Genomic DNA, 24,967 nt, shown 5'->3' on the forward strand with positions numbered 1-24,967 from the left:
GCAAGGCCCAAGTAGTGCTCCTGCCTCAAGTGTTTGGAGCATCTGGTACCTTCCCGTCTGGCTTCATCTTTTTTATTTTTTATTTATTTATTTATTTTTTTTTTTTTTTTTGGTTTTTCGAGACAGGGTTTCTCTGTGTAGCTTTGCGCCTTTCCTGGAACTCACTTGGTAGTCCAGGCTGGCCTCGAACTCACAGAGATCCGCCTGGCTCTGCCTCCCGAGTGCTGGGATTAAAGGCGTGAGCCACCACCGCCCGGCTTGGCTTCATCTTTTACTCTAGTTTCAGACAGGACCTCCGGTAGCCCAGGATGGCCTTGACTTCCCTACGTGGCTGAGGATGACCTTGAACTTCTGAGCTTCCTGCCTTCTCTTCTCGAGGGCTGGGATGACATCAGTTGTCACCAGGGACAGGGTTTGTTTTCTTTGGGGACAACTGAGTCCTTTAAGACCTTGCCGCCCGCGGTACCTCCGGCAGTTCTCCCATTTGTGTAATACTGAAACAAGAGCATTTTTAGTAAGTTTCTCAGCTCATGTTTTAGGATATTTTTGGGAAATAAGCATGACAGTGCATTTAGGGTTTGGCCTACATTAACTCCTCTGCAGACTGTTCCTCAAGACATTTGGAAGGTACAAATGTAGTTCTCAGGATTTTTTTGTTCATTTGCTATCATTTAATATTCCCCCCCCCCCCCCCCCCCCCCCCCCCCCCCCCCCCCGGCCAGGCCCTTCAAAAAAATTCCAGCAAACTGTCTGTATCTGCATCTCTCAAAGCCCAAGGATTTCTAGCCTGCCTTATTCATGCAGTTAACAGGACCCCAGACCTTAGCATAACTGACTCCACGGCGGAAGTCCACTCAGGCTGTAAAATTCAGCACGTAGACAGCACCACCTGCCAAAGTGAAAACAAAGACCTCATCCATCACAGTCCATAGTTATGGGGATGTCTCTAAATGCACTAGCCTTGGTTTTCTTTTTTGGCTTCTGTAGTTCTGCTCTGGCTGTTCTTGTTAACTGAAGTATGTCAACCCAGAACATGGTTTTTTTTTTTTTTTTTTTTGTGCTCCTGACAAAAACTCAGTGCTACACTGGGATCCCAAACAGCCAGTGTAGTCACTAGCCAGCTAATAAAGATCTTCTATTGGCTTAAACCCATGTCCAAGCAGTCTTTTCTGTGAATACCCCACAACAGCAACAAATTAGTTCCCCAAATGTCTGCCAGGTTGCTACCAGTTGCTCCCTGGGACATCTGAGGCTAGTACCGGGAATTAAACAGATCTGCTGCCTGCCATGTGTTTTGGGGCATATGAATTACTTAAAAATTTGTTTCCTCTACTGCTGCCACTTAACAGGCTTATTGAGCAGGTTAAAAGAAATAGCATTAAGCCGGTACACACTAGAAATTCTAGGAGTGTTGCTTATTGGAATGATTTCCCATTTAACGATAATCGGACAGACGCTTGAGTGCTTCCCAGCAGAAGTAGAGACTGGTTCTTTGCCCTCAAGAAGTTTACCAGCTGGAGTAGAGGAAGAAGCTGGCAATCCTGGCACTAGGGTAGGAGGCTCTGGTTTGAGGGTAGCCTTGGTTACACAGTGTTTTGGAACAAACAACCCATTCCAACCCCTAAGGCTACAGGAAAACGACCAATTCACAGTAATGTGGTGGGGATGAGAATTTTCTGCTCAAGATAGTTATCAAATAAATCATAACCTTTTATTTTCTATTTAAAATGTTCTTTATGTATGGGTGTTTTGCCTGCATGTATTTCTGTGCATGCCTGGTGCCCACAGAGGCCAGAAGAGGTCTTTGGGTTCCCTGAAATTGGAGTTAAAGATAATTGTGAGCTGCTCTCTGGGTGCTGGGAATCAAACCTGGGTCATCTGGAAGAGCAGACAGTGCTCTTAATCACTGAGTCATCTCTCCAGCAACCCCTCTACCCCACTAAGTTAAACGAGAGCTGGGGATGTGGCTCACTTGGTATAGTGTTTACCTAGCATGCACGAAGCTCTGGGTTCAATTCCTGGTCCTCTATAAATCAGGCATAGTGGTAATTCCAACACTGGGAGATGGAGTTCAAGGTCATCCTAAGTTATATAGAATGCTTGAGGCCAGTCTGGGCCACAGGAAATCTTGTCTTAAAACAAACAAATAAGCAAACAAACAAAACTAACCAAAACCCTCATGATACAGTGACCAGGTTCCAGCGGTTGGTTTCGGTCTGTCTCTGTCTGCTCCAGACAGTGAGAAATACTGATGTTGGCAGGTTTAAGAGACAATTTAGGGAGCTTGGTTTTTCTCTCCACTAAAGAGTTTGGGTAAGAGAAAAAGAAAAAAGAAAAAAAAAACCTCCACTCATACTAAAGATTGTCTTTGGGCCGAGTTCCTGTGTAAGTTAGTTGTCAGTTTTGAAAGTTGGGAGCCAACAGGTTGAGAGGGAATTCAAGAACAGAGCCTGGGCCCTGCGCAGGGGGGGCGAGGGGTGGGGGCGGGGGCGGAGCCCGGCGAGGGGCGGGGCATGTCCGGAGGGCGTGCGCAGGGGGGCGGGGAGCGCGCGGAGGTGCTCTGCGGCGCCGCGTATCGCGAGAGTTGGGCGGGCCGAGCCGTCGCAGCAGTCCATTCCCCCACCCTCCCGGGAGGAGCGGCGGGCCCTGGACTCTCCAAATTCTGAGCTCTCATCATGGCGGCGGCGGCGGCGCCTGCGGCGGCGGCGGCGGCCGTCGGGGGCTCGCAGCCGCCCCAACCGGAGGAGCCCGAGCAGGGGCCAGCGCTAGACAAGGCGGCCACCGCCGCGCATCTGAAGGCCGCTCTCAGCCGGCCGGACAACCGGGCGGGCGCCGAGGAGCTGCAGGCGCTGCTGGAGCGGGTGCTGAACGCGGAGCGGCCGCTGGCGGGGGCTGCGGGCGGCGGGGAGGCGGCCGGCGGCGGCGGCGGCGGCGGCCCAGGCGCGGCCGAGGAGGATGCCCTGGAGTGGTGTAAGTGCCTTCTGGCCGGCGGCGGCGGCTACGAGGAGTTCTGCGCGGCCGTGCGGGCCTACGACCCCGCGGCGCTCTGCGGCCTGGTCTGGACGGCCAACTTCGTGGCCTACCGCTGCCGGACGTGCGGCATCTCCCCCTGCATGTCGCTGTGCGCGGAGTGCTTCCACCAGGGCGACCACACCGGACACGACTTCAACATGTTCCGCAGCCAGGCCGGGGGCGCCTGCGACTGCGGGGACAGCAACGTGATGCGGGAGAGTGGGTGAGTCTAGAGCCCCGGTGAGGCGACCCGGGGCCCGTGTGGTCCTGCAGGGTCGGGGGAGGCGGTAGGGGGACTCTGGGAGCTGACCCTCATCTGTCGGGGGAGGCTTCGGGGAGGACGCAGACCCAAGGGGCTGGAGGTGACTGAGCTGTCACTGGTGGGAAGGGGGTGGGGAGGAGTGGAGAGCATGTGCGGGGAACCAGGCTGGGGATTTTCGAGGAGGTCAGGGTGGGCGAGTGACGGGGAACAAGGGGTCAGTGCGTGGGGCGAGAGGGCAGGGAAGAGGAGCGGATACTTGGGGGGAATCTGGCGTGGAGCTGTCAGTTGGGTACTTGTTGGATAAGGCTGTACAGCTGCCTGCCTGGTTCTGGAGAAGAGCCTTAGAAGTGATTCCGATTGACTGGGAGGGAGTGGTTTGGGATCTGAATTGGGTCACCGGATGATGAGGGAGGGTCAGGGAGATGGTCTTGTACTTCAGGGAAGCCCTTAGGGGGAAAAGCTGAACTGTCTATGTGTCTGTATGAAGGACGGAGCTCTGGAGCTGTTGGGGGTTGAGGGAGAAGGGAAGGGGAGGGGCTTGCATAAAAAGGGACTGTTGAGCTGTCAGTAGAGTATTTGGTGTGCTGGCGTGACATCCAGAGCAGTCAGATACAGAATACCCCTCACACCCGAAGGAGGAGGAAATCACTGAGCAAATTAGGAGTCAAGTGCTAGCCTTCTCTAATTAAGGACACCTTAATCATTAATAGGAGAACATCCGTCTGAAGGAGACACTCAACACATGCATCTTTGGCAAACACATGCGTTTTTGGTATGTGCAGTGCACCTGGTGTTGGTACCTATGCCTTAATCCACGTACACTACAGTCGTTAGTGATAAATTCCTTAAATAGTCAAGAAGTTAGTGGCCAGAGAAGAGGTTTCTGAGCATTCAGAAACCCCCTTCCCACCAGTGACAGCTCAGGATTAAGAAACAGGATTTAAAGGAGATAGTAAGAGCTTGCAAATAATAATCAGGGCTAGCAATTAGACCTGGAATTTCTTTTTTGCTTCACTTTTAGCATTTTAATATTTATATATTATTGAATATGAAAGCCAAAATATAATAAAGCGATAGTTTGAAGTTTCCCTCCTTTTTGGTCTCTCATCTGGCAGTCCCTTCTCACCGCTGTTAGTTTCTCTCCGTGCAAAGCGAGCAGCAATGTTTCCCACTCATGCTGCCTTCTTTCACCCAAAAGGTAACATTGTTCTACATCTTGTCGTTTTTCACTTTGATGTCTTTTCATGTCAGTAAATCAGTTTCCTGATCCCATTGTGTGAAAACTGCTACACAGTGTCCATGAATTAATTTGCTACCCTTGATTTAATAATGCCCTTTGATGGGCTTGAAGATTCCTAGTACAAAATAAAAACCTTGGCCTGCCAGTCTTCCCTCACTCTATTAAGACTATCAGTGGGCTAAATTTACAAAGGTGGGATTTTAAAATTGCCCTTCCCAAGGCTTGTTATAGTTAATGTCGGAATGGCCTATTTTCTAGTAGCCTCTTTAACAGTGTTACTAAAACTTTGGATTTTAACTGCTTTACATAATTTAACTCATTTAATCCTTAACAATTTCGAGATATTCACTGGCATTATTCTCACTGAATTGGAGAGGAAAATAGGGCACAGATTTTAAAACTTACTAAGGAGCACTCAGGTATAGGTTAGGCCTGCTGGCTGTGGATCTTGACCTCTTAGTCACTTTTCCCTACCACCTATATTAAACAGTAGTCTTTAATTTGGTTTGGAGGATTTATCTGGGTGTTGTGCATGCATGCTAAGAAGGTGCACTTCCATATCCGACCTCTAAATACTCCTCTTACTGGTTTTTCTGTTCAGTACTGTTTTGTCTTTTTGATTTTAAATGTCATTTTTTTACCTCCAATTTTTTTATTAATTTTTATTAATAACACATACAGAGCACACATACAGTGCAGATTTCAGAAGACAACTTTGAGTTGTGGGATCTGGGGATTAAATTTGGGTAGTCAGATTTGTGTGACAAGTTCTTCTTATACTGAGCCTATCATCCTACTGGCTCTTGAATCATCCTCCCTTTTAAAAGAGGGACATCAAGTCATGGAGGACTTCGAGCTAGCTTTTACAGACACTGAGATGTTTTCACTTCTTGTTCTAGGTTAGCATTCAGGGGAAGTAATAATGAAAGAAATAATGTTGGTTCTTGCCTGAAATTTGGAACAAATCAGCAATTTTCAGGTTATTCTGGATGAAATGCAAAACTGACATTTTAAAATTATGATGCTTCATTCTGGAAGTGGAAATAATATTAGTAAAGTTTTTGTTTTGTTTGAGATAGGCTCCTGGAACTTGCTGTATTGACCAGGCTGGTTTTGAACTCTCAGTGATCCTCTTGCCTCTCTGTCTCTCAAGTGTGATTATAGGTGTGAGCCACCATGCTGAGGACTCAATCTCTCTCTCTCTCTCTCTCTTGAGATAGGATCAGTCTTGATATCTAATCCCAGCTGGTTGTGAATTGTCTTCCTGCCTCATTCCTCCAAATGCTGGCATTACAGGTGTGAGTCATCATGCCCAGCTTCCAATGATTTATTTATTTATTTATTTAAAGAATACAAACACAGCCGGTGGTGGTGGTGGTGGTGGTGGTGGTGGTGGTGGTGGCGGCACAGGCACAGGCACAGGCACAGGCACAGGCACAGGCACAGGCACAGGCACAGGCACAGGCACAGGCACAGGCACAGGCACAGGCACAGGCACAGGTACAGGCACACGCCTTTAATCTCAACACTTTGGAGGCAGAGGCAGGCGGATCTCTGTGAGTTTGAGGCCAGCCTGGTCTACAGAGAAACAGCCAGGCTACACAGAAAAACCCTGTCTCAAAACAAAACAAAACAAAAACCCCAAACAAAAAACCCCCAAAACTAAACCACACCAAACCAAACACACAGATTTAGGGCATCCATGCTGTAGATAAATAAGTCCATGTATTTTTATTGGGGTTTCAGGAATTTATTTTGCCCATGGTAGCAGTTGTATGTGAATTGACACCTAGCATTTACTGATTTAATTGTTCTCTCAGAAAAATAGAACTGTTGCCTGTATGTTCCAGGAGTTACCATGTCCATTTTCATGGACAAGACTAAAACAGTATTAGAACCATGTGATTATTCTGAAATTTTCACAACTTAGTGGTTTAAGATAGACTAGTTCTGGGCTGAATACCTACTCTGCTCCCTCTAGAGAGATAGATGACAATGGCCAGGAATGTAGGCTAAGGTGCAGCTTCTGGAATTATTTTACAACTAGAAATCAACGAGTTATTGCAGTGTTCCAGGTGGACAGAGCTGTTACCCTGGTGTGGCCAGCAGTCCCTGCAGGCTGCTAGAAAATTGAGAATTCATTTATTTTGAAGTTGCTCTTCTTATTAGTATAAAAGCTTGTTAGTCCCATTGCACTGCCCAGGAAATCTTAGAAAGAGCCCACCTTCCCTGTATTCTTACTACTGTATTGATTAATTGCAGTGTTGGGGATTGAAACGAGGAGTTGTAATGAGGAATATGTTCTATCCCAGAGCTATACTTTGTCTTTGTACCTGTGTGCTCAATAAAAGAAGAAATCTTGCCATGCCTTAATCCTTTCCACGTGTCTGACTGTTGTAGCATGTTGTATGATTGGAGATGGTCCATCACAACAATATTAGCATTTCATTTACAAATCTGCAATTACAGAAATATGGAAGAGATTCGGTTTTTTTTTTTGTTTTGATTTTTTTTTTCCTTTTTGTTGTTGTTTTGAGACAGGGTCTCTTTATTTAGCTCTGGCTGTCCTGAAATTCACTGTGTAGACCAGACTGGCCTTGAACTCACAGGGATCATCTGCCTGCCTCTGCCTCCTGAGTGTTGAAATTAAAAGCATGTGCCACTACTCCTGGCTTCAATTATTATTTTATTTTATTTTTTTAAAGATTTATTTATTTATTATGTATACAGCATGTATGACTGCAGGCCAGAAGAGGGCACCAGATCTTATTACAGATGGTTGCGAGCCACCATGTGGTTGCTGGGAATTGAACTCAGGACCTCTGGAAGAGCAGTCAGTGCTCTTAACCTCTGAGCCATCTCTCCAGCCCCCTTCAATTATTTTTTATTTAGTAACATTGATATTGTCAGTGTAGTAGTAGTATTAGCAGATACAGGAAACAAAGAGGAAATAATTGAGGACTCATTTGTGAGATGATGTCACAAAGGATATGGGAATGATGTTTTAGTAACCATGTATAACTGGGCTGGGGAGATGGCTCCAGTGATTAAGAGTACTTACTGCTCTTGCAGAGAACCTGGAGTAGCACTGTTACTCTAGTTCTGGGGGACCCAGCATCCTCTTCTAGCCTCTGGGGATGCACATGTGGTGCACATAGATGCAGCAAAACACATATACATAAAAATAAAAATAAATCTTGAAAAGAAAAACAATGTATAACAATATGTTTTTGTCTGTAGTGCTGGAGATTGAAGCTATGCTTTCCACATGCACAAGAGTCACTATTGAATGAATGTAATTGTTGCCAGGAATGATTGATGGGTGGGTGAACTTAAAAACAAGAAAAAATAGTGTGATGAAAAATCTAAAATAATATCTGACTGGCTGGTTTTAAGACTATGATGGGAAACTAAATAGAACTGGGATTTTAAATATTTCTCAAATTTTGATGTAGTTTGACTATTTTTAATGTATTATCATGTATTATAGATTTTTTTTTTTTTTGCCACTTTGCTTAACTTTCTCTCAGATTTTAAGGTCCTTAAAAAAGACACCTTAGAGGCCAGCATAGATGCATTTAACAGATGCTCCCTAAATGTCAAGTTGGGCTACATCTGAAAAGTTGCCCTAAGATTACATTGCTTTATTATTCAGGAAATGTCATTGATTAACAGGTTCGTAGCACCTATTTTCAGAGTGCTTAGGAAAGTCTTCCCCCCACCTTTAAAATGTCAAAAGTAGTCCATATGGGGTATAACATAAAAATGCGTGGATAGAGTAAAAGGTCAAGGTTCCTTTTTTCATATGTTCCTCAATGAGGGATTTCTCTCATTTTCATTTGACCTTAATTATGCACTTAAAAGATGTTAGCACAGTGGATCAGTACTTCTAGCTGTTTCATTGGAACTATTTCAGTAGTTTGGTTTGTGACAGTGCTGAAGTGGAGGCAGTGAGTATCTGGTTAACAGTCTTTCTCTTCATTATTTCCCTCAACGTGTATTGGACAGTGTCTCATATTAGCACATAGTGCACTTTATTTTTTATTCATTTATTTATTGTTTTGTTTTTTTTCAAGACAGGATTTCTCTGTGTAGCTTTGGTGCCTGTCCTGGATCTTGTTCTGTAGACCAGGCTGGCCTCGAACTCACAGAGATCCGCCTGGCTCTGCCTCCCGAGTGCTGGGATTAAAGGCATGCACCATCACTGCCCGGCGCACTTTCTTTTAAAAAACACTTTTTCTTTCTCTTTTGTTTTCTGTGTTGTGAGTGTTTTGCTTGGATGTATGTCCTAGAACCACTTGCATGCCTGGTGCTAGAAGAGGGCTTTGGAACTCCAGGAACTAGAGTTACAGATGGTTGTGAGTCACCATGTGGGTGCTGGGAATTGACTGGATCCTCTGGAAGAGCAGTCAGTGCTCTTAACCTCTGAACATCTCTCTAGTATCCTCCCTCCCCTTTTTGACTGTGTTGACCAAGTTGGCCTTGAACTCATAGGGTTCTGCCTGCCCTTGCCTCCTGAGTGCTGGGATTAAAGATGTGGATTACACTCTTACCTATTTCTGTTTCATAGTTACTTAGTATTCCACTGCATTTTCATGGGGCTGTTGTAGGCAATATAGCCATATAGTTTGTGTGTGTGCACACATATGTATAAAGATAAACCCTCAGAGACTACATCTCAGTTAAAATGGACACTTCAATCTTTGATAGATCCATTCAGAGAAATTAAGTTACACTCTCCCCATTGTATGAGTTGGTTTCTTTCCATCCTGGCCCATGTAACATGCATAACATTTTAGTTTTGATTTTTTTGCAGGCATTTTTATGCCATACAGAAATCTCAGCAGTGTACATTTAACCCACTCTAGAGCTAGGTTCTATATAGCCTTTTCCTTTTCCCAGCTTGGCACTGTGGCTTTTCCAACAAGCTGTGGCTTTTGTACCTGAGCTATTGCCTTTCCATTGATGGCAGATGTCATCATGCTGTTACCATTGGTCCTGGGAACTTGTACCAGCTTAGCCAGGGCTCCTCTTTTTCTAGTGAACCTGTTGAAGCAATAGTGGTACATACCTTCTGTGGACTAAGCATCCCAGCCTTCCTTCTTTTTGATGCTGCTGTAGGGAACCTCTCTCTTGAGGTTATAGAACTAGTTTTGTTGCTAGTTTGTTAGTGTCATTGGGTATCATACTTTTTATGAACTATTGTTGCATGACTTTGTGACTTTGTCCTATATCCTGGGATAACCAGATAAACTAATACTGCCGAGTTATCTAACAGTGTCTGCCTAGTGTCCTTGATTTTTCCTTTTTCTTATACTGCTTTCTTTGGTACCAAGTCTTGTTCTTTTGTTCTGTGTCTACTTGGTCCTTCCTGTTGTCTGTTACCATCAGAGTCTAGGGCCTTCATCACATCATACCCTAGTCCATAAGGTACCAGTGTCCTGCCTGCCTCAGTACTCTATCTGCCTATATGCCATTATTTCTGTGTTTCCCGTGTGCTATGGGCTCCTCTCTCCATTATCTTTAGTGGACCTTTTACATTCCTGTCCTTGAAGAAGCTCAATGTGAGTCTTAATTCCACAGCGAGTGGAAGGCGTACATAAGGCAACATTTGTATAGCATAAATGTGAAGCTGTGGTGCAGGGTTGGATTTTATTTATTATTTTTATTTTTTTAAGATTCATTTATTTATTATGTTTACAGCATGTATGCCTGCAGGCCAGAAGAGGGCACCAGATCTCATTACAGATGGTTGTGAGCCACCCTGTGGTTGCTGGGAATTGAACTCAGGACCTCTGAAAGAGCAGTCAGTGCTCTTAACCTCTGAGCCATCTCCCCAGCCCTGGTTGGACTTTATTAGTTGAGAGTTTCTATTTATCCTTAGTATGTATATATATATATTATATATAATATATATATATTATATATATTATATATAATATATATATTATATATATTTTATATATATATATATTTTTTGGTTTTTCGAGACAGGGTTTCTCTGTGTGGCTTTACGCCTTCCTGGAACTCGCTCTGTAGCCCAGGCTGGCCTTGAACTCACAGAGATCTGCCTGCCTCTGCCTCTGTGCTACCACCGCTCGGCTAGTTTATACTTGTACAAGTAGTGAACTTTCAATATAAGTTTGATAATAAAGATATGTGCCTTTACTTTCCCATTTATATTCCATTTATACATACTGGCATTTTAGCAAATTCGTTAATTGTGTTATGTAATATAATTAATGGTAGAAAGTATGAGAGTAATTTCTTTTTTTCTTTTTGAGACAGGGTCACACTGTGTACACTTGGCTAGACTGGAGCTCACTGTGTAGACTAGGCTGGCTTTGAACTCACGGAGATGAGTTCATGCCTTATGCCTCTGCCTCTTGAGTGTTAGATTTAAAGGCATGCACTACCACTCCTGATAGAGCTCATCTCTCTCTCTCTCTCTCTCTCTTTTTTTTTTTTTTTGGTTTTTCAAGACAGGGTTTCTTTGTGTAGTTTTGGTTGCTTGTCCTGGATCTCATCCCTGTAGACCAGGCTGGCCTTGAACTCACAGACATCTGCTTGGTTCTGCCTCCCAAGTGCTGGGATTAAAGGCATTCGCCATTGCCACCTAGCAAGCTAATCTCTCTATCTTTTATTTTTTTTTGGTTTTTTGAGAGGGTTTCTCTGTGTAGCTTTGGCACCTTTACCTGGAACTCACTCTGTAGCTCAGACTGGCCTTGAACTCACAGAGAGCCACCTGCCTCTGCCTCTGCCTTCTGAGCGCTGAGATTAAAAGCGTGCACCACCACCGCCCACGAGCTAATCTCTTAAATTATATATTGCATACATTTGTATGGATTGCTTGTTAGATTTCTTCCCTGTGAACTTGGAATTTTCTCTAATGAAATAGTCATCTAACTGTGAAGTTAACAATTCAAACAAAGGAACAAAACACCTTTCATGATGTAATAGCTTGGAGGAAGAAGAGCTGAAGAAAACTTCAGTTCCTTTTCTGTATTCCTTGTCCGTTTTTCCTTACTAATTTCCTCGAAGAAGTGTGAACATGATTTCCTACTTCAGCTGGTAGAGTACTTTGTGGCATCTTCATGGTTATGAAATTTAAGTATAGCAGCAATTTGGAAGTCCTCTTAGTTGTAATTATTTTTTCTCTTATCATTATAATACTTTAAAACTAAACTGTGAGACAATTTGAATAGAGCAAAAACAGGAAGATAAACACATGCCTTTGTACTCACCATTGAGAGGACTAGACATGACTGTCATGCTTGCTCTGGAGCTGCTTTAGTAAGACAGCTAAAGACCCCCCCCCCTCCTTTTTTCTGTTTCTCTGGAGTTTACTGTTGTCCTGCAGTCTGCCACATTCGTACAAGTTTTTAGGGCTGAGGTCTAGTGTGTGGCTTTCTCAGGCTGTGGTTGGTGGGAGGACTTGAAGCAAGGAGCATTGTGACAAGGAAAGGGGAAGGACCCTTACCTGACTGAGTTCTGGATGGAGACTCTTGTTAGCTGAGACTCGAGAAGTCTTTGACGTCAGCCTTGCTGGGGGCCTTTCCCCAGAATTCCCTTCAGGATTCCCTTTACATAAAGATCATGCCCAGCTTTCTTGTTGAGCCTGTGGCTCCTGTTTGCACCTTACTGCATTTAACCTCATTCAGGGTGCTTCCAGAGCCACCCTGTAATCTTATATTAATCAGAAAGGAAGAGAAAAGAAAAACTTTTTTAGCCATGCAACATGAAAGTTACCAAAATAGCTAGGCGGTGGTGGCACACGTCTTCAGTCTCAGTATTCAAGGGAGGCAGAGGCAGGAGAGTCTCTGAATTCGAGACTATAGAGTGAGTCTGGTCTATTTAGAGTGAGTTCCAGGACAGCCAGGGCTACACAGAGAAACGTGTCTTGAAAAACAAAAAACAAACAAAAAGTTACCAAAATTGTATGTAAAGCTAATGCTCAGATACAATTGCAAGTCTCTTGATTGACAGGCCACATCTGGCTGTGTCTTATTCTTTCCTGGAAAGTCTCTGTGTTTAATCCCTCTACTTAAAAACCATATTAAAATGTCTTTTTTTTTGCCGGGCAGTGGTGGCGCACGCCTTTAATCCCAGCACTCGGGAGGCAGAGCCAGGCGGATCTCTGTGAGTTCGAGGCCAGCCTGGGCTACCAAGTGAGTTCCAGGACAGGCGCAAAGCTACACAGAGAAACCCTGTCTGAAAAACCAAAAAAAAAAAAAAAAAAAGTCTTTTTTTTTTAAAATATAGTGTCTTTTTAATAAATTGCATCTCTTCTCTGAGAAGCCTATACCTGTGCTGTCAGTTGAGTCTTATTCTTTCCTTGATTGACTTTCTGTTTTAATAAACCCCAACTCTGCTTCATATTTGCTGGTCCTGTAATTAGTTTCTGTGTCAAAACCAACAGTTCTGGATGCCTCTGAGTAGAGAGTTCTCTGTAAAGAACTCAGGCTGCTGTGGGCTGCGTAGAGCTATGTTTTCTTCCTGCCACTGAAGACAGACCAGCTTTTGGTTTTATTGATTTTTTTTTCTTCTTTTTCCCCATCCCTAGAAATTCATTAGTATCTGTTTATTTTCTTTCATCTTTTTGTTTTAATTTTCTCCTAACAGTATAGATCACTAATTGGTCTTTTTTGGCTTTTGTTTTTGGTGTGTGATGTAATGTGTATGTGTGATGTGTGTGTGTGTGGTGTATGTATTATCAGTGGATGTTTGCACGTGTGTGTGCAGGTGCATGTGCACAGGCATTTTGTGTGCTGCTTGCATGTTGAAGCTAGTTGTCATCAGGTGCCTTTATCACTTGCTACATTTTTTCAGTTAACATTTTGTTTATATGTGTATTTGTGTGTGCGCATATGTGGAGGCCAGAGAACAGCTTGTGGGAGTTGGTTCTCTCCTTCCACCATGTGGTCCTCAGGGAATGAACTCAGGTCAGCAGGCATGGATGGCAGCAGTCACTTTTACTTGCTGGCCCTCCACTTTGGTTTTTTGAGAGAGGGCCTCTCACTGCACCTGAAGCTTGTCAGTTTGGCTAGGCTAGGAGGCCAGTGAGCTTCAGGTCTGGTTGTCCCCTCCTCCACTGTTGGAGTTACAGGTAGGCTCCACTGCCCAGCTTTTCCGTGAGTTCTCAGTCCTGGTGCTTGCACAGCAGCACTTTACTGCTCGGCCACCTCCTTAGCCCTGCTTCTGCTTTCGGTTACTAAGCTTTTTTTCTTCTTTTTTTTTATGTACATGTGTGACCTGTCTTCATGCAGGCCAGAAGAGAGAGCATCAGATCCCATTATAGGTGGTTGTGAGCCATCATGTGGGTACTGGGAATTGAACTCAGATCCTCTGGAAAAGCAGCCAGTGCTCTTAACTGCTGAGCCAGCTCTCTCTCCAGCCCCCACTAAAAAGCTTTAATGTTAGGCATTTCTCTAAATTTTAGAGTCTAAAAATAGTTTTAGAGGCATCTCACATTTTTAGTGTATTTTTACTTTTATTCAGTTAATATTCTCTGTTATTCAGATTTCCTCTTTGATTCTTGGGTTATGTAGAAGTTTTGGGGAGTTTAGGTGATATTTACTAGTAAGTTTTGATCTAATTCTGTTATTGTCATACATTAATAGAATATACTGCTCAGTCTTGTTCCTTGTGCATTTGGAAAGGGTCTGGTGTTTTGTAGTAGTTGGTTTGTAGTGGTGCCCAGGTCTTCCAGATTCTTAGAGGACTTTTTATATTCATTGGCTCAATGAATGCTTTGCAAGCATTCTGTCATTGAGTTACATATGTAACTCTTAAATTTTTAATAATTTTCTGACTACTTGTTCTACTAATTACTGAGGAAGTACTGAGCAAATATCAAAGCTTGCAAGCCACATGACCTGAGTTCAATCCTTGAGACCCACATGGTACAAGGAGAGAAATAACTCCTGAAAGTTGTCTTCTGACGTCCATACATGCTCCGTGGCACAGGTGTGCCCTCCCCATATACATACACATAAGTAAATATAATGAAGAAAAAATGAAGAAGCTGCTTTCATTGGGTCTTGCTTTTTTACTCAGTCTAAAACTCTGATAGTGATACCTGGATCTTACATACTAAGAACACTTGGAGCTGTAGTCATATTTAAGTCTGTTGTCTTGTTTTCTAATTATCGTGTCTGTTCTTTGGGGAGAGAGAGAGAGAGAGAGAGAGAGAGAGAGAGAGAGAGAGAGAGAGAGAGAGAGAGAGTATGTGATGAGAACTCACTCTGTAGCCCAGGCTGGCCTGGAACTTTATGTAGCCTAGGCTGTCTTATGACTGTCCTCCTGCCTCAGCCTACCAAGTGCTTACAGGAGTCAGCTCCTATGCCCAGCTTGATTTTTTTTTTTTTTTTGGGTTAACTATATTTCCTTTGCTAGTTTATGAGCTATAATTTTTACTATACTGTGATACAGAGCAAGGGATTGGTGCCCAGTGCCTATACTATGGTATTGGTGTTTGCCAAAAGAAGGAGCTTTAGTGTAGGTCATTTGATAAGGAGATAAGAAGAATGCTAAAATCTCTCCCTGACTAGCCAGTAGCAAAGGAATTTAAGTGTCCTAGGAGAAAAGGAAACCAAAGACTGAACTAATTGCTTGAAGCCAGGAATTTTGGTCCAATAATTGATTTCAGATATATCAAACTAGATGGAATTTGTGGATCCTTTGTAATTGAGGAGTGTCTGGTCTATCCTGCAACTGTGGATGGTACCCCTTACTTCTAATCTATGAATGTGTTAATTCGCACACACTGATGGATGTGCGGTTGTACTAGCATGCAGGTAGCTGTTGAGGCCAGAGATAGATGCTGGGTACCTTTCTCTTCACCCATTGTTTGAGACTGGGTCTCCTGTTGAACCTGGAGCTTGTCTGGGCTGGACTTTCTGGCACTGAGGCCCTAGTTTGCCTGTTTCCCCTCTGCCATTGCTGGGGTGCCAAATGGGTGCTACTTTGCCTCGCTTTTCTGTGGGTGCTAGGGATCTGAATTCAGGACCTCAAGCTTGCTTAGCAAGGACTTGACCCACTGGGCCATTTCCCTGACTCGTCTGCTTTTCCTTTGGGCTTTTAGTGATTTTTGCCTGCTTCTCACATGGGTGTTCTGAGTCCGTTGTAATCGATGATTCTCATAGTTTTGGTTCCTTCTGTCTCTGTGTTTGTGCATTCGGTGCCTGCCGTTGTTGTACCTTGTTGGTTGCCCTAGATATTGTTCATATATTGTTCTTCTGAGTATTTTTAACTTTATTTTTTGTATAAAGTTATTTTCTTTTGGGTCTTTTATGATTTGTTAAGAGGGTCTGATTTTTATCTCTGAGGAAAGATGCCTTTGAGTCATTGACATAATACCTCATGAATTAATGTAATTTTGGCTGAGGATGTAGTTAAGTGGGAAAGTACTTGCCTTAAAAATTACTTCTTGCCTGAATTTCTATTCATTTATTTATTTTTATTTTTAGGCAGGGTCTCAACTGTGTAACCTTGGCAGTTCTGGAACTCACTTTGTAGATCAGGCTGGCCTCTGTCTCTTGAGTGCTGAGTTTAAAGGCTTGTTCCACCACATCTGGCTTCTTGAATTTTGTAATTTCCAGTGTGATTATGAGAACAGATACCATTCTTGATCCAAGTACTTGTGAGTGTGTGTAGCACCAACCTTAAAAGTTCTTATTGATAAAAATCAAACCTGGTGCTAGTTATTGGGTTGAATGCTGGAAGATCAGAGAAGCAGAACAAGCCACAGCTACCTCACCTTGCCAGTTCCTCAGCTGATCCTGTTTCCTCAGACTGGAAGTCTCTTGAGTCCTCATCCGAAATGAAACTCAGCTGAACTGCTGCTCGAAAGCCTAAAAGCTTAACCAGCCAAATGCTTCTAGTTTCTGGTCCTCATGCCTTATATATCTTTCTGCTTTCTGCCATCACTCCCTGGGATTAAAGGCCTGAGTCACCATGCTTGCCTGTATCCTTGAATACACAGAGATCCAGATGGATTTCTGCCTCTGGAATGCTAGGATTAAAGGCGTGTGCTACCACTGCCTATCCTCTGTGTTTAATATTGTGGCTGTTCTGTTCTCTGACCCCAGATAAGTTTATTAGGGTGCACAATATTTTGGGGAACACAATACCACCACAAGTGTGTACTATGGTTTCAGAGGTGTTTATTCCTGGCCTTGGGCAATTTTCTTACATTTATGTGCTGTTTGTTTAGTACTCAAAGACTCAGGAGTATTCTCTATGCATTCAGTTGACAATTTGTCTGTTTTTTTTTTTTTTTTTTTTTCCTGTTTGATGGTTGTCCTACAAAGTATAGCTGCATTCATCTTCCTAGACTAAGTTCTGTCTTCCCAACAGGAAATCATCCTGGACCATTTTGATTCTCCTTTGTGTTATACCCTGCAAACTCTACTAAGGAAAGTAAGCTGACATTGGTAGACCTCACTTTGTTTCCTGTCTATTAGAGATTATTGTCTTTCTTTGATGTCTAGTGTGTTGAAAAATACTGCTTTATATTTTAGATTTTGGTTGTTTTAAATGAAGGAGTTAATTTGGTGTCTAATTTATCTTGAGCAGAAGTTAATATCCCAGCTGTCTAGTTATCTTTTTTTCCAATGTAATATTTTTATTGATTATTTGGGAATTTCACACCATGCACTGCGATCTCACTACCTTCCCAGTCCCTCTGGGTCTGCTCCCGTACCCTTATGACCTTCCTCCCACCCCAAAAGAAGAAGGAACCCCTCTCCCAAAAGGTCCAATTTGTGTTGCTCATATACCCTGGAGCATAGTCAAACTCCCAGTGGCCAGCCCCTTAAAGAAAACTGAGCCCTTCCCCATCCACACCCCAGCCAGAAGCTATTAATTATAGAGAGCTATGCTTCAGCATCCTTATAAAAAAAATTTTTTTTTTGGCTTTTTTCGAGACAGGGTTTCTCTGTGTAGCCTTGTGCCTTTCCTGGAACTCACTCTGTAGCCCAGGCTAGCCTTGAACTCATGGAGATCCACCTGGCTCTGCCTCGAGTGCTGGGATTAAAGGCGTGCACCACCACTGCCCTGCTCAAAATTTTTAAGGTTCTCATCAATGACTTTCTGTCTAGGCTGTTTTTGTTGGGGCTTGGGTGGGGTGGAGATAGGGGTAATGACTGTCACAGAAGAAGCCTTCTATGCTCCTTTCTCAGCTATGAATCTGCAGTCATCAATACCATGGCAAAAGTAGCTACTTTGCCCTTTACAGTCAGTGGGAGCACAGATCATGGACTTGTACATGGATTTTGGGATAGCCCATGGACAGCCACATGATCTCTGGTGTCAGCATGTGCCACGGATCTCAGCATGTTCTCCTGTGGCAATACAGACTATGGACATCAATGTGATCCTCTGCTTCAGGAGGATCACTGGCAGCAGCTTAGACCATGGCCATCAACATGGTTTCAGGTGACTCCACAGGCCATTCACATCAACATGGCACCCAGCAATGGCACGGCCCACATACATCAACATTTGGGTGGCAGCACAGACCACTGATATTGGTGGTAACACGGGCCACAGACATTAACACAGCCCAGGCTGCAGTGGGAGAATGGACCCAAATATGGCCCTCAATGGCAGCATGGACCACAGACATCAACATGGCCTCCAGGAGCAGGACAGACCACAGAGGTCTTTCAAGGAGGTCCAGTCTAGAAAATGAACTGACTTCCTGTTGTTGCTCAGAACCAGGTGGATCATGCAGCTGGGCAGTGTTTTCGGGGCCTGAATCTGTGCAAGCTCTAGGCTTGTTGGACTTTCTCAGCAACGACGTGTCCCCCGTCCACTGCAGCCTTTCACACCTGTCACCGCATTGCGTCTCTAGTTCCACCTCCCTCCGCTGCTCACTCACCGCTCTGTTCCTCCATCTTTCCCACCTCCCCATTGAATATTCGTTCATTATAGTGGCATTGGAAACTGCAGCGTGCCACACACACACACACACACACACACACACACACACACACACACACCAATAACAAAAACATGGTTAAATTTTGTCCTATAGCTACAGGTTTTTGTGAACTTAAAAATTACTTTTCTTTCCTAAACAAGTAAAAATTTTAGGAAACATGTGGATACATGTTAATTTAAGATCTCATCTAAACCCAAGTGCAATGAAAGAATGAATATAAATATTATACTCTTGGTTTTACTATGATATTTTTTAAAAATCATATACTAGTCTAAATGTAGCAGTCACTTACCCATGCACATTGTATGCTGGAAGTTGAGAGGAAAGAGTTACTTATGAATGCTTGAGAAAATGATGCTGTTATTAGCTGCAGTAAGGAGTTCAGGGGTAGAGCAGGTTAACAAGGTTTGTGGAGAAGAGTAGATGGTGGCACATGATTTTGTGGCCTTCCCCCTTTTGACTAGCAATGACTTATTATTAATCAGTTTGGTCTAAGCTACAAACAGTATTTTGGTCAGACAGTTTCAAAGATATACAATTTCTTATAATGTGCAGACACCCCCATTCATTGTAAATAGTAGGAAAAACTATAAGGTAGGAACTCTGTTTCTGAAACTATATGTATATTGTCATAATTTTGAAAATTTCAGTTTTAATATCTGCTCAATTACTCATTTTCTAATTTACTCTAAAGTAAAAGAGGGTTAGATTTCTACACAGTGGGACTTTAACGCTGCAAATAGTGTTACTCTTTCTTATTGAGAAAACAGGAAGTGGTTGATTGCTTATGTTTAAAGTTGCATGCACACATGTGATATATTTGTGTGTATGGACTTCCTCCCTCCTTATTTTGGTACTGGGAATCTAACCAGGGTCCTACACATGCTAAGCATGAACTCTACCTCAAGCTTGCAGTAATAGTGAGTTGGGGTCTTAATATAGTTATGAATTCTTATGTTAGTAAATCTTGCATTTTTTTTCTGGTTACCTAATTTATAAACAAAGGAGAGAGTTTATGAGAGTTTCTGGGACCATGTAAGGTGGTATGTACCTGTAATCCCAGCAATGGAAGGTGGAGGTAGGAAGATTAGGAGTTCTAAGGCAACTTCAGTTTAGGGATTTTGAAGCCAGTCTGGGCCATTAGACCTTCCCTAAAAAAGCCTCACAACAAGCCCCCACCCAAAACAAAACAACAAACCCCTGCAATATGGGCATTCATGTATCACTGTCCTCTTTAGGAAGTATCACTGTGCTCTTTAGGAAGTGTCACAAAATATTTATCTCACATCTTAATTCTAATTTAAAGTGAACTTGAACTAATATAGTTATTTTGAAAGTAAATTTTTTCAAAAGGTTTAAAAAAAGAATGTCTGGAGAGATGGCTCATGAGTTCAGAGTGCTTGGGAGGCAGAGGCAGGTGGATCTCTGTGATTTCGAGGCCAGCCTGGTCTACAGAGCGAGATCCAGGACAGCCAGCACTACACAGAGAAACTCTGTCTCAAAAACCAAAACCAACCAAACAAACCAAACCAAAAAGAGTGCTTGTTGTTCTTCCAGAAGGCCCAATTTGATTCCTGTCATGTAACACCTGACGGCTCACAACCACCTCTTAGTCTAACTGCAGAGGATCTGGCACAGGCCTCCTCCACCACGCACTCCCCACACCCCCAATGTGGGATACACACATGCACATAAATTTGAAAAAAAAAAAAAGAAAAAAATCTTAGAAGGTTAAAGGATTGTGTACAAGATTAGAAAGAGTTTAGAGAAGTTCATCCTTAATGTTGGGATGGTAAGCTGTACTGAGTCCAAGTCTAAGATGGGGCTGTGTACCATTCTGGGGCTAAAACACAGGGTTGTATTTAGGTAGCCCTTTGGCTAGTTATGAATTATAAACATTTTTCCTGTTGTATCATTGACAAATGAACGCGTGTGGTATTTTTTTCCTGATGGAGCTTTTCCTGATCAGTTTTTATGTTTATTAATTATCAATGGCAACTAGATTTTTTTTTTTTTTTTTTGGTTTTTTGAGATAGGGTTTCTTTGTGCAACAGCCCATTCCATTGCACTTTAAATTTAATGAATTTAATGACATTTAAGTTTAGAAGAATTTCTGTGTTTTATGAAATAAAATCATTTTTCCACTTAAGTATGCTGTTTGCTGTCAGTATTCAGATAATTAATTTTTTTTAGCCAAAATAGCTTTTGTATTCTTCCTATTAAGTTTATTTTTAGACATTTTTATGTGTTTAATTAGTAATTTTGTGTTTGGAAGCAAAATAAATTATTTGTGACAATTTGGATTGTGAATATTTGCCTTTGTTGCTCAAATGTACCAGTGATTTTTTTCCGATAATGTATAATGAAGATTAACAAGAATATATACACTTGAATGTATAAACTTTTAAAATGAACTTCAATTACTTATATCATTGATTAATTCATTGAGGTCGGATTGGAAAATGTAATTGCTTCAGATAACATCAAGGTGTACTTACAGGCTTATCTTATTATTTATTTATTTATTTACTTATTTTTTTGAGACAAGGTTTCTCTGTGTAACAGCCTTAGCTGTCCTAGAACTCGATTTGTAGACCGGATGGGCCTCAAATTCACGGAGATTCATCTGCTTCTGCCTCTGTCTCTGCCTCCCGAGTGTGTACTTACAGACTTATAAAGGATGGAAATAATGAAATAGCACTTGGAAGTGATATATTGCAGTCATAAATGTAAAACTATGGTTATTTTCTTTTTGTGTTCTGTTTAGGACATGGCTATTATGGTCTTTCTCAGAAAAAGTCTCTGGGTACCACTTTTAGTTTAAAGGCATACTAAAGCTATGTTCTTTTAACTTGGTGCTTTAAAAATCACAAAGAAGGATTGTTCTGGCTTTAGTATTTGCTTGTATTTTCTTTATGAATATTATAAATAGAAATAATACATTTTTGCCTGGTTAGACCTTTTTTCTCTCCTTTTCTTAGTTCCTTTTTTTCCCCCATTACAGGTTTTGCAGAAGACATCAGATTAAATCAAGTTCAAATATTCCCTGTGTCCCCAAAGACTTACTGATGATGTCTGAATTTGTTCTTCCAAGATTTATTTTTTGTCTTATTCAGTACTTAAGAGAAGGCTATAATGAACCAGGTATGTTTTAATATGTTCATTGTAATACTCTTAAATGATCACATCATAGAATTTTAGCACTAATCATAAAGTGAAAATTTAAAGCTATCACTGAAAGTTTTATATTTTTGACTATATGTATATGTGTGTGTTATCTGTTAGTGTGTTAGTGCATATGAGTGCAGGTGCCCAGGGAGGCCAGAGGTGTCAGATCTAAAGTTTGAGTTATAGGTAGCTGTAAGCCTTCAGATGTGGGTACTGAGAACCGAACTCAGGTCCTCTGTCAGAGTAGTGCATGCTTCTAACCACAAGTCATCTCTCCAGTCCAAGATAACACTTGTTTTTAACATTTTTTTTGTTGTTTTTTAGAGACATGGTTTCTCCATGTAACCACCCTGGCTGTCCTGGAACTTGCTCTGTAGATCAGGCTGGCCTCGAACTCAGAGATCTATCTGCCTCTGCCTCCTGAGTGCTGGGATTAAAGGTGTGGGCTACCATTGCCCAGATTTATTTAACATTTTTTTTTTTTTTTGGTTTTTCGAGACAGGGTATCTCTGTGTAGCTTTGCACCTTTCCTGGAACTCACTTGGTAGCCCAGGCTGGCCTCGAACTCACAGAGATCCACCTGCCTCTGCCTCCCGAGAGCTGGGATTAAAGGCGTGCGCCACCACCGCCCGGCTTATTTAACATTTTAATACTTAAAAAATAAGAAATTAAAGATGGCATACAAAATAATGGGCTTCACGATGGCATTTTTATACATTACATTTATTGTAACCTTATCCCCTTTCTGCACTGCTTTCTGCTGTGTTTTATGTTTCTTTGCTTAACATTAAAGTAATGACTATGAAATATAGAAAAATACTGATATGTACAACTTTATAGATACATTGTAGGAGGCATAGTTTGGTACTTTTTGCCTCTAAATAAAGAGTGATTTGCAATTAATTATATTATGACTGAGCAAAATTATATAGTCAAGAAATGTTTGAATTTAACAGATTTTTAGATAATAAATTGCTATTGTTTTCCTCCCTGAGATATTTTATATAACAACTTATGATAGACTTAAATTGTTTGCTTTCATATTAGTGTATCAGTGCTAAGTGTGCATAAGTCAGTACTAAAAAAGAGGAAAAACACTCATCTTACACTTATTGTAGTAAGATTTTGTCGTAATCTTGAAAAATGTTCTTGAAACGATTGATTTAGGCACTATTAGAGTCCGTTGTAAGATGTTATGAATTAGAGATGGTAGCAGTGTAGAACAAACTTACAGCTTTTTATGTCTTCTGCCTTCCCAATGATAGTGACTTTTCATCCCGTGGTACCAGCTTTTATGTTATTTTTATGTTTTCAACAATTTAATATATAAATCTTATATTCAGTTTGAAACTAGGATATGGCATACATTTTTATCTTCTATTCCCATTCTTAAATTGTGAAAGAATAATAGACCTTTTGATTTTATTTTATTTAATTTTTTGCTTTTTGGGGCAGGGTCTTGCTTTGTATTCCTGGTTGACCTGAACTCACTGTGTAGACCTGAAACTCACTGTGTGGTGCTCCTCTTGCCTCTGTTTCCTGAGTGCTGGGATTACAGGTCCACCACCACAGCCATCTTACAATGTCTTCACCATTCCTGAGACTGTTGTGAGCAAGCCATTACACTTTCTCAACTGTGTTTTAAGCAACAACATAGAATCATTTATGAAGTACTCCTCTCAGGACATGTATCTTTCTAAAAAGAAAACGTTTGCTTAGATTTAGTACCAGACTGCTGTCTCTTTAGGATGAAGAAACTTGTTGTCTGTATTATTTCTCATGAATTTGCTAAGCTTTTTGGAAATTTGCATTTTATATCGCAGGCATTCTATTTTTAAAAAGTAATAAAACATTTTTTTGTGAGACTCTGAAAATTTACAATTAGTTTAATGACTATTTCATACAAAAGTGTGTTATTAATTTTTCCTTCAGTAACATTCAGTGGTTAAAAAGGTAGTAGTATAAGTAGAGGCATAGCTGTGATAGTTATGTACTACTGTTATCTGCTCTATCTATTTATTTAGTTAGACACTGGGTCTCACTGTGTAGCTTTGGCTGACCTGTCTCTTTATGTAGGTTCAAGGCTGGTCTTGAACTTGGAGATTGCTTGCCTCTGCCTTCATCTGTTGGGACTAAAGGCATGTGCTACCACACCTGGCTTTTTTTTTTTTTTTTTTAAATCTGAAAATATGAAGAAACCAGTGAAAGCATTTTTGTCTAAGGATGAATTTCATGAATGTGCATTCATTAAGTTTTCTTCTTTTGCTCAGCATTAATTTCTTACTTAGGCAAACAATCAAAAAAAGAAAAAAAACTAAACAAACAAAACCCCCAATCTGTGTTTGTTTGTGACCATACTAAAATTCGAGGTCATGGAAGCTCGTGGATTCACAGAAATCTTGTGAATTCACAGTTGCTTTGGGTTCTTTTTCTCTACCCTAAATGTGTAGCCTATTATTAGATGTTGTCAGAGCCCCTGGAAACGAAAAGAACATCAATTACAGATCTCCTGTGTTACTGTGTGAGTCACTGGGGAGAAGGTACACGTTCGTAGCTCACAGCACTTGCATCCAACACTTGCATCCAACTGAGAAAGTGAGGATTTGGGTGCTGAGTATCTCTCTCCTTTCTGGGGCATGCAGACCCTCCCTTAGCTCTCTTATGGGTATTCTTTTAACCAGTCATTACTAAACTTTACATCTTTGTTTGTCTTTCTTTTAGTCTTTAGGGCAGAAGTTCTCAACCTGTGGGGCGCAACACCTTTGTGGAGTTGAGAAACTCTTTCACAGGGGTTGAATATCAGCTATCCTGCATATCAGATATTTATATTACAATTTGTAACTAGTGAAATTACAATTATGAAGTAGCAATGAAATAATTTTTGTTTGGGGTACCACAACCTAAGACATTGCGTTAAAGGATCTCAGCATTAGGAAGGTTGAGAACTACTGCTGTGAGGTTTTAAAACATTGCTTTTCCTTTCATCTTTAATATTTTTCTCATTTACTGGCCAAGGAGTTTTTTTTTTATAACATATTTTTAGTTTTTATAACCTCTATTTCCATTCCTCTTTGAGTTTACACCCACCACAGAACTCTTGGTGAGGTCCAGGTACCCTCATATGTGTTTCTGGGTATTGAAGTCTGTTTAGAGGCAAGCATTATCCACATTGCTATCTTGCCAGCCCCACTAATTAAATTCTTACTATGTCACTAATCATCTCTTTTTATCATCTACTTTTTTCAAATGACTGATTTCCAGAGTGAGTCATTTGTAGGGTAGGTGCTGGGCAGATACTAGTTTTCTAGAGTTCTTTATTCTTTGAAACAGGGTCTCAGGT

At 41.7% G+C, this 24,967-nt stretch overlaps 1 protein-coding gene across 3 annotated transcripts in view; it reads left to right on the forward strand.

The window, feature by feature from the left end:
- Nucleotides 1-2,659: 2,659 nt before the first annotated feature.
- Nucleotides 2,660-24,967, forward strand: part of Ubr3 (ubiquitin protein ligase E3 component n-recognin 3) — a 147,036-nt gene continuing 124,728 nt past the window's right edge. For 2 of the 3 annotated variants that reach the window (XM_052722507.1, XM_052722508.1), the window contains exons 1-2: nt 2,660-3,235; nt 21,464-21,603. In XM_052722507.1, the coding sequence (XP_052578467.1) occupies nt 2,676-3,235; nt 21,464-21,603 (700 nt within the window). In that variant the 5' untranslated portion in view covers nt 2,660-2,675. The remainder of the gene's footprint in view (nt 3,236-21,463; nt 21,604-24,967) is intronic. The other variant, XM_052722509.1, reaches the window with a different exon arrangement.

The sequence above is a fragment of the Peromyscus californicus genome, unplaced genomic scaffold, assembly GCF_007827085.1.
Source record: "Peromyscus californicus insignis strain IS unplaced genomic scaffold, ASM782708v3 Scaffold_7__1_contigs__length_154581171, whole genome shotgun sequence".
Taxonomy (NCBI): Eukaryota; Metazoa; Chordata; class Mammalia; order Rodentia; family Cricetidae; genus Peromyscus; species Peromyscus californicus.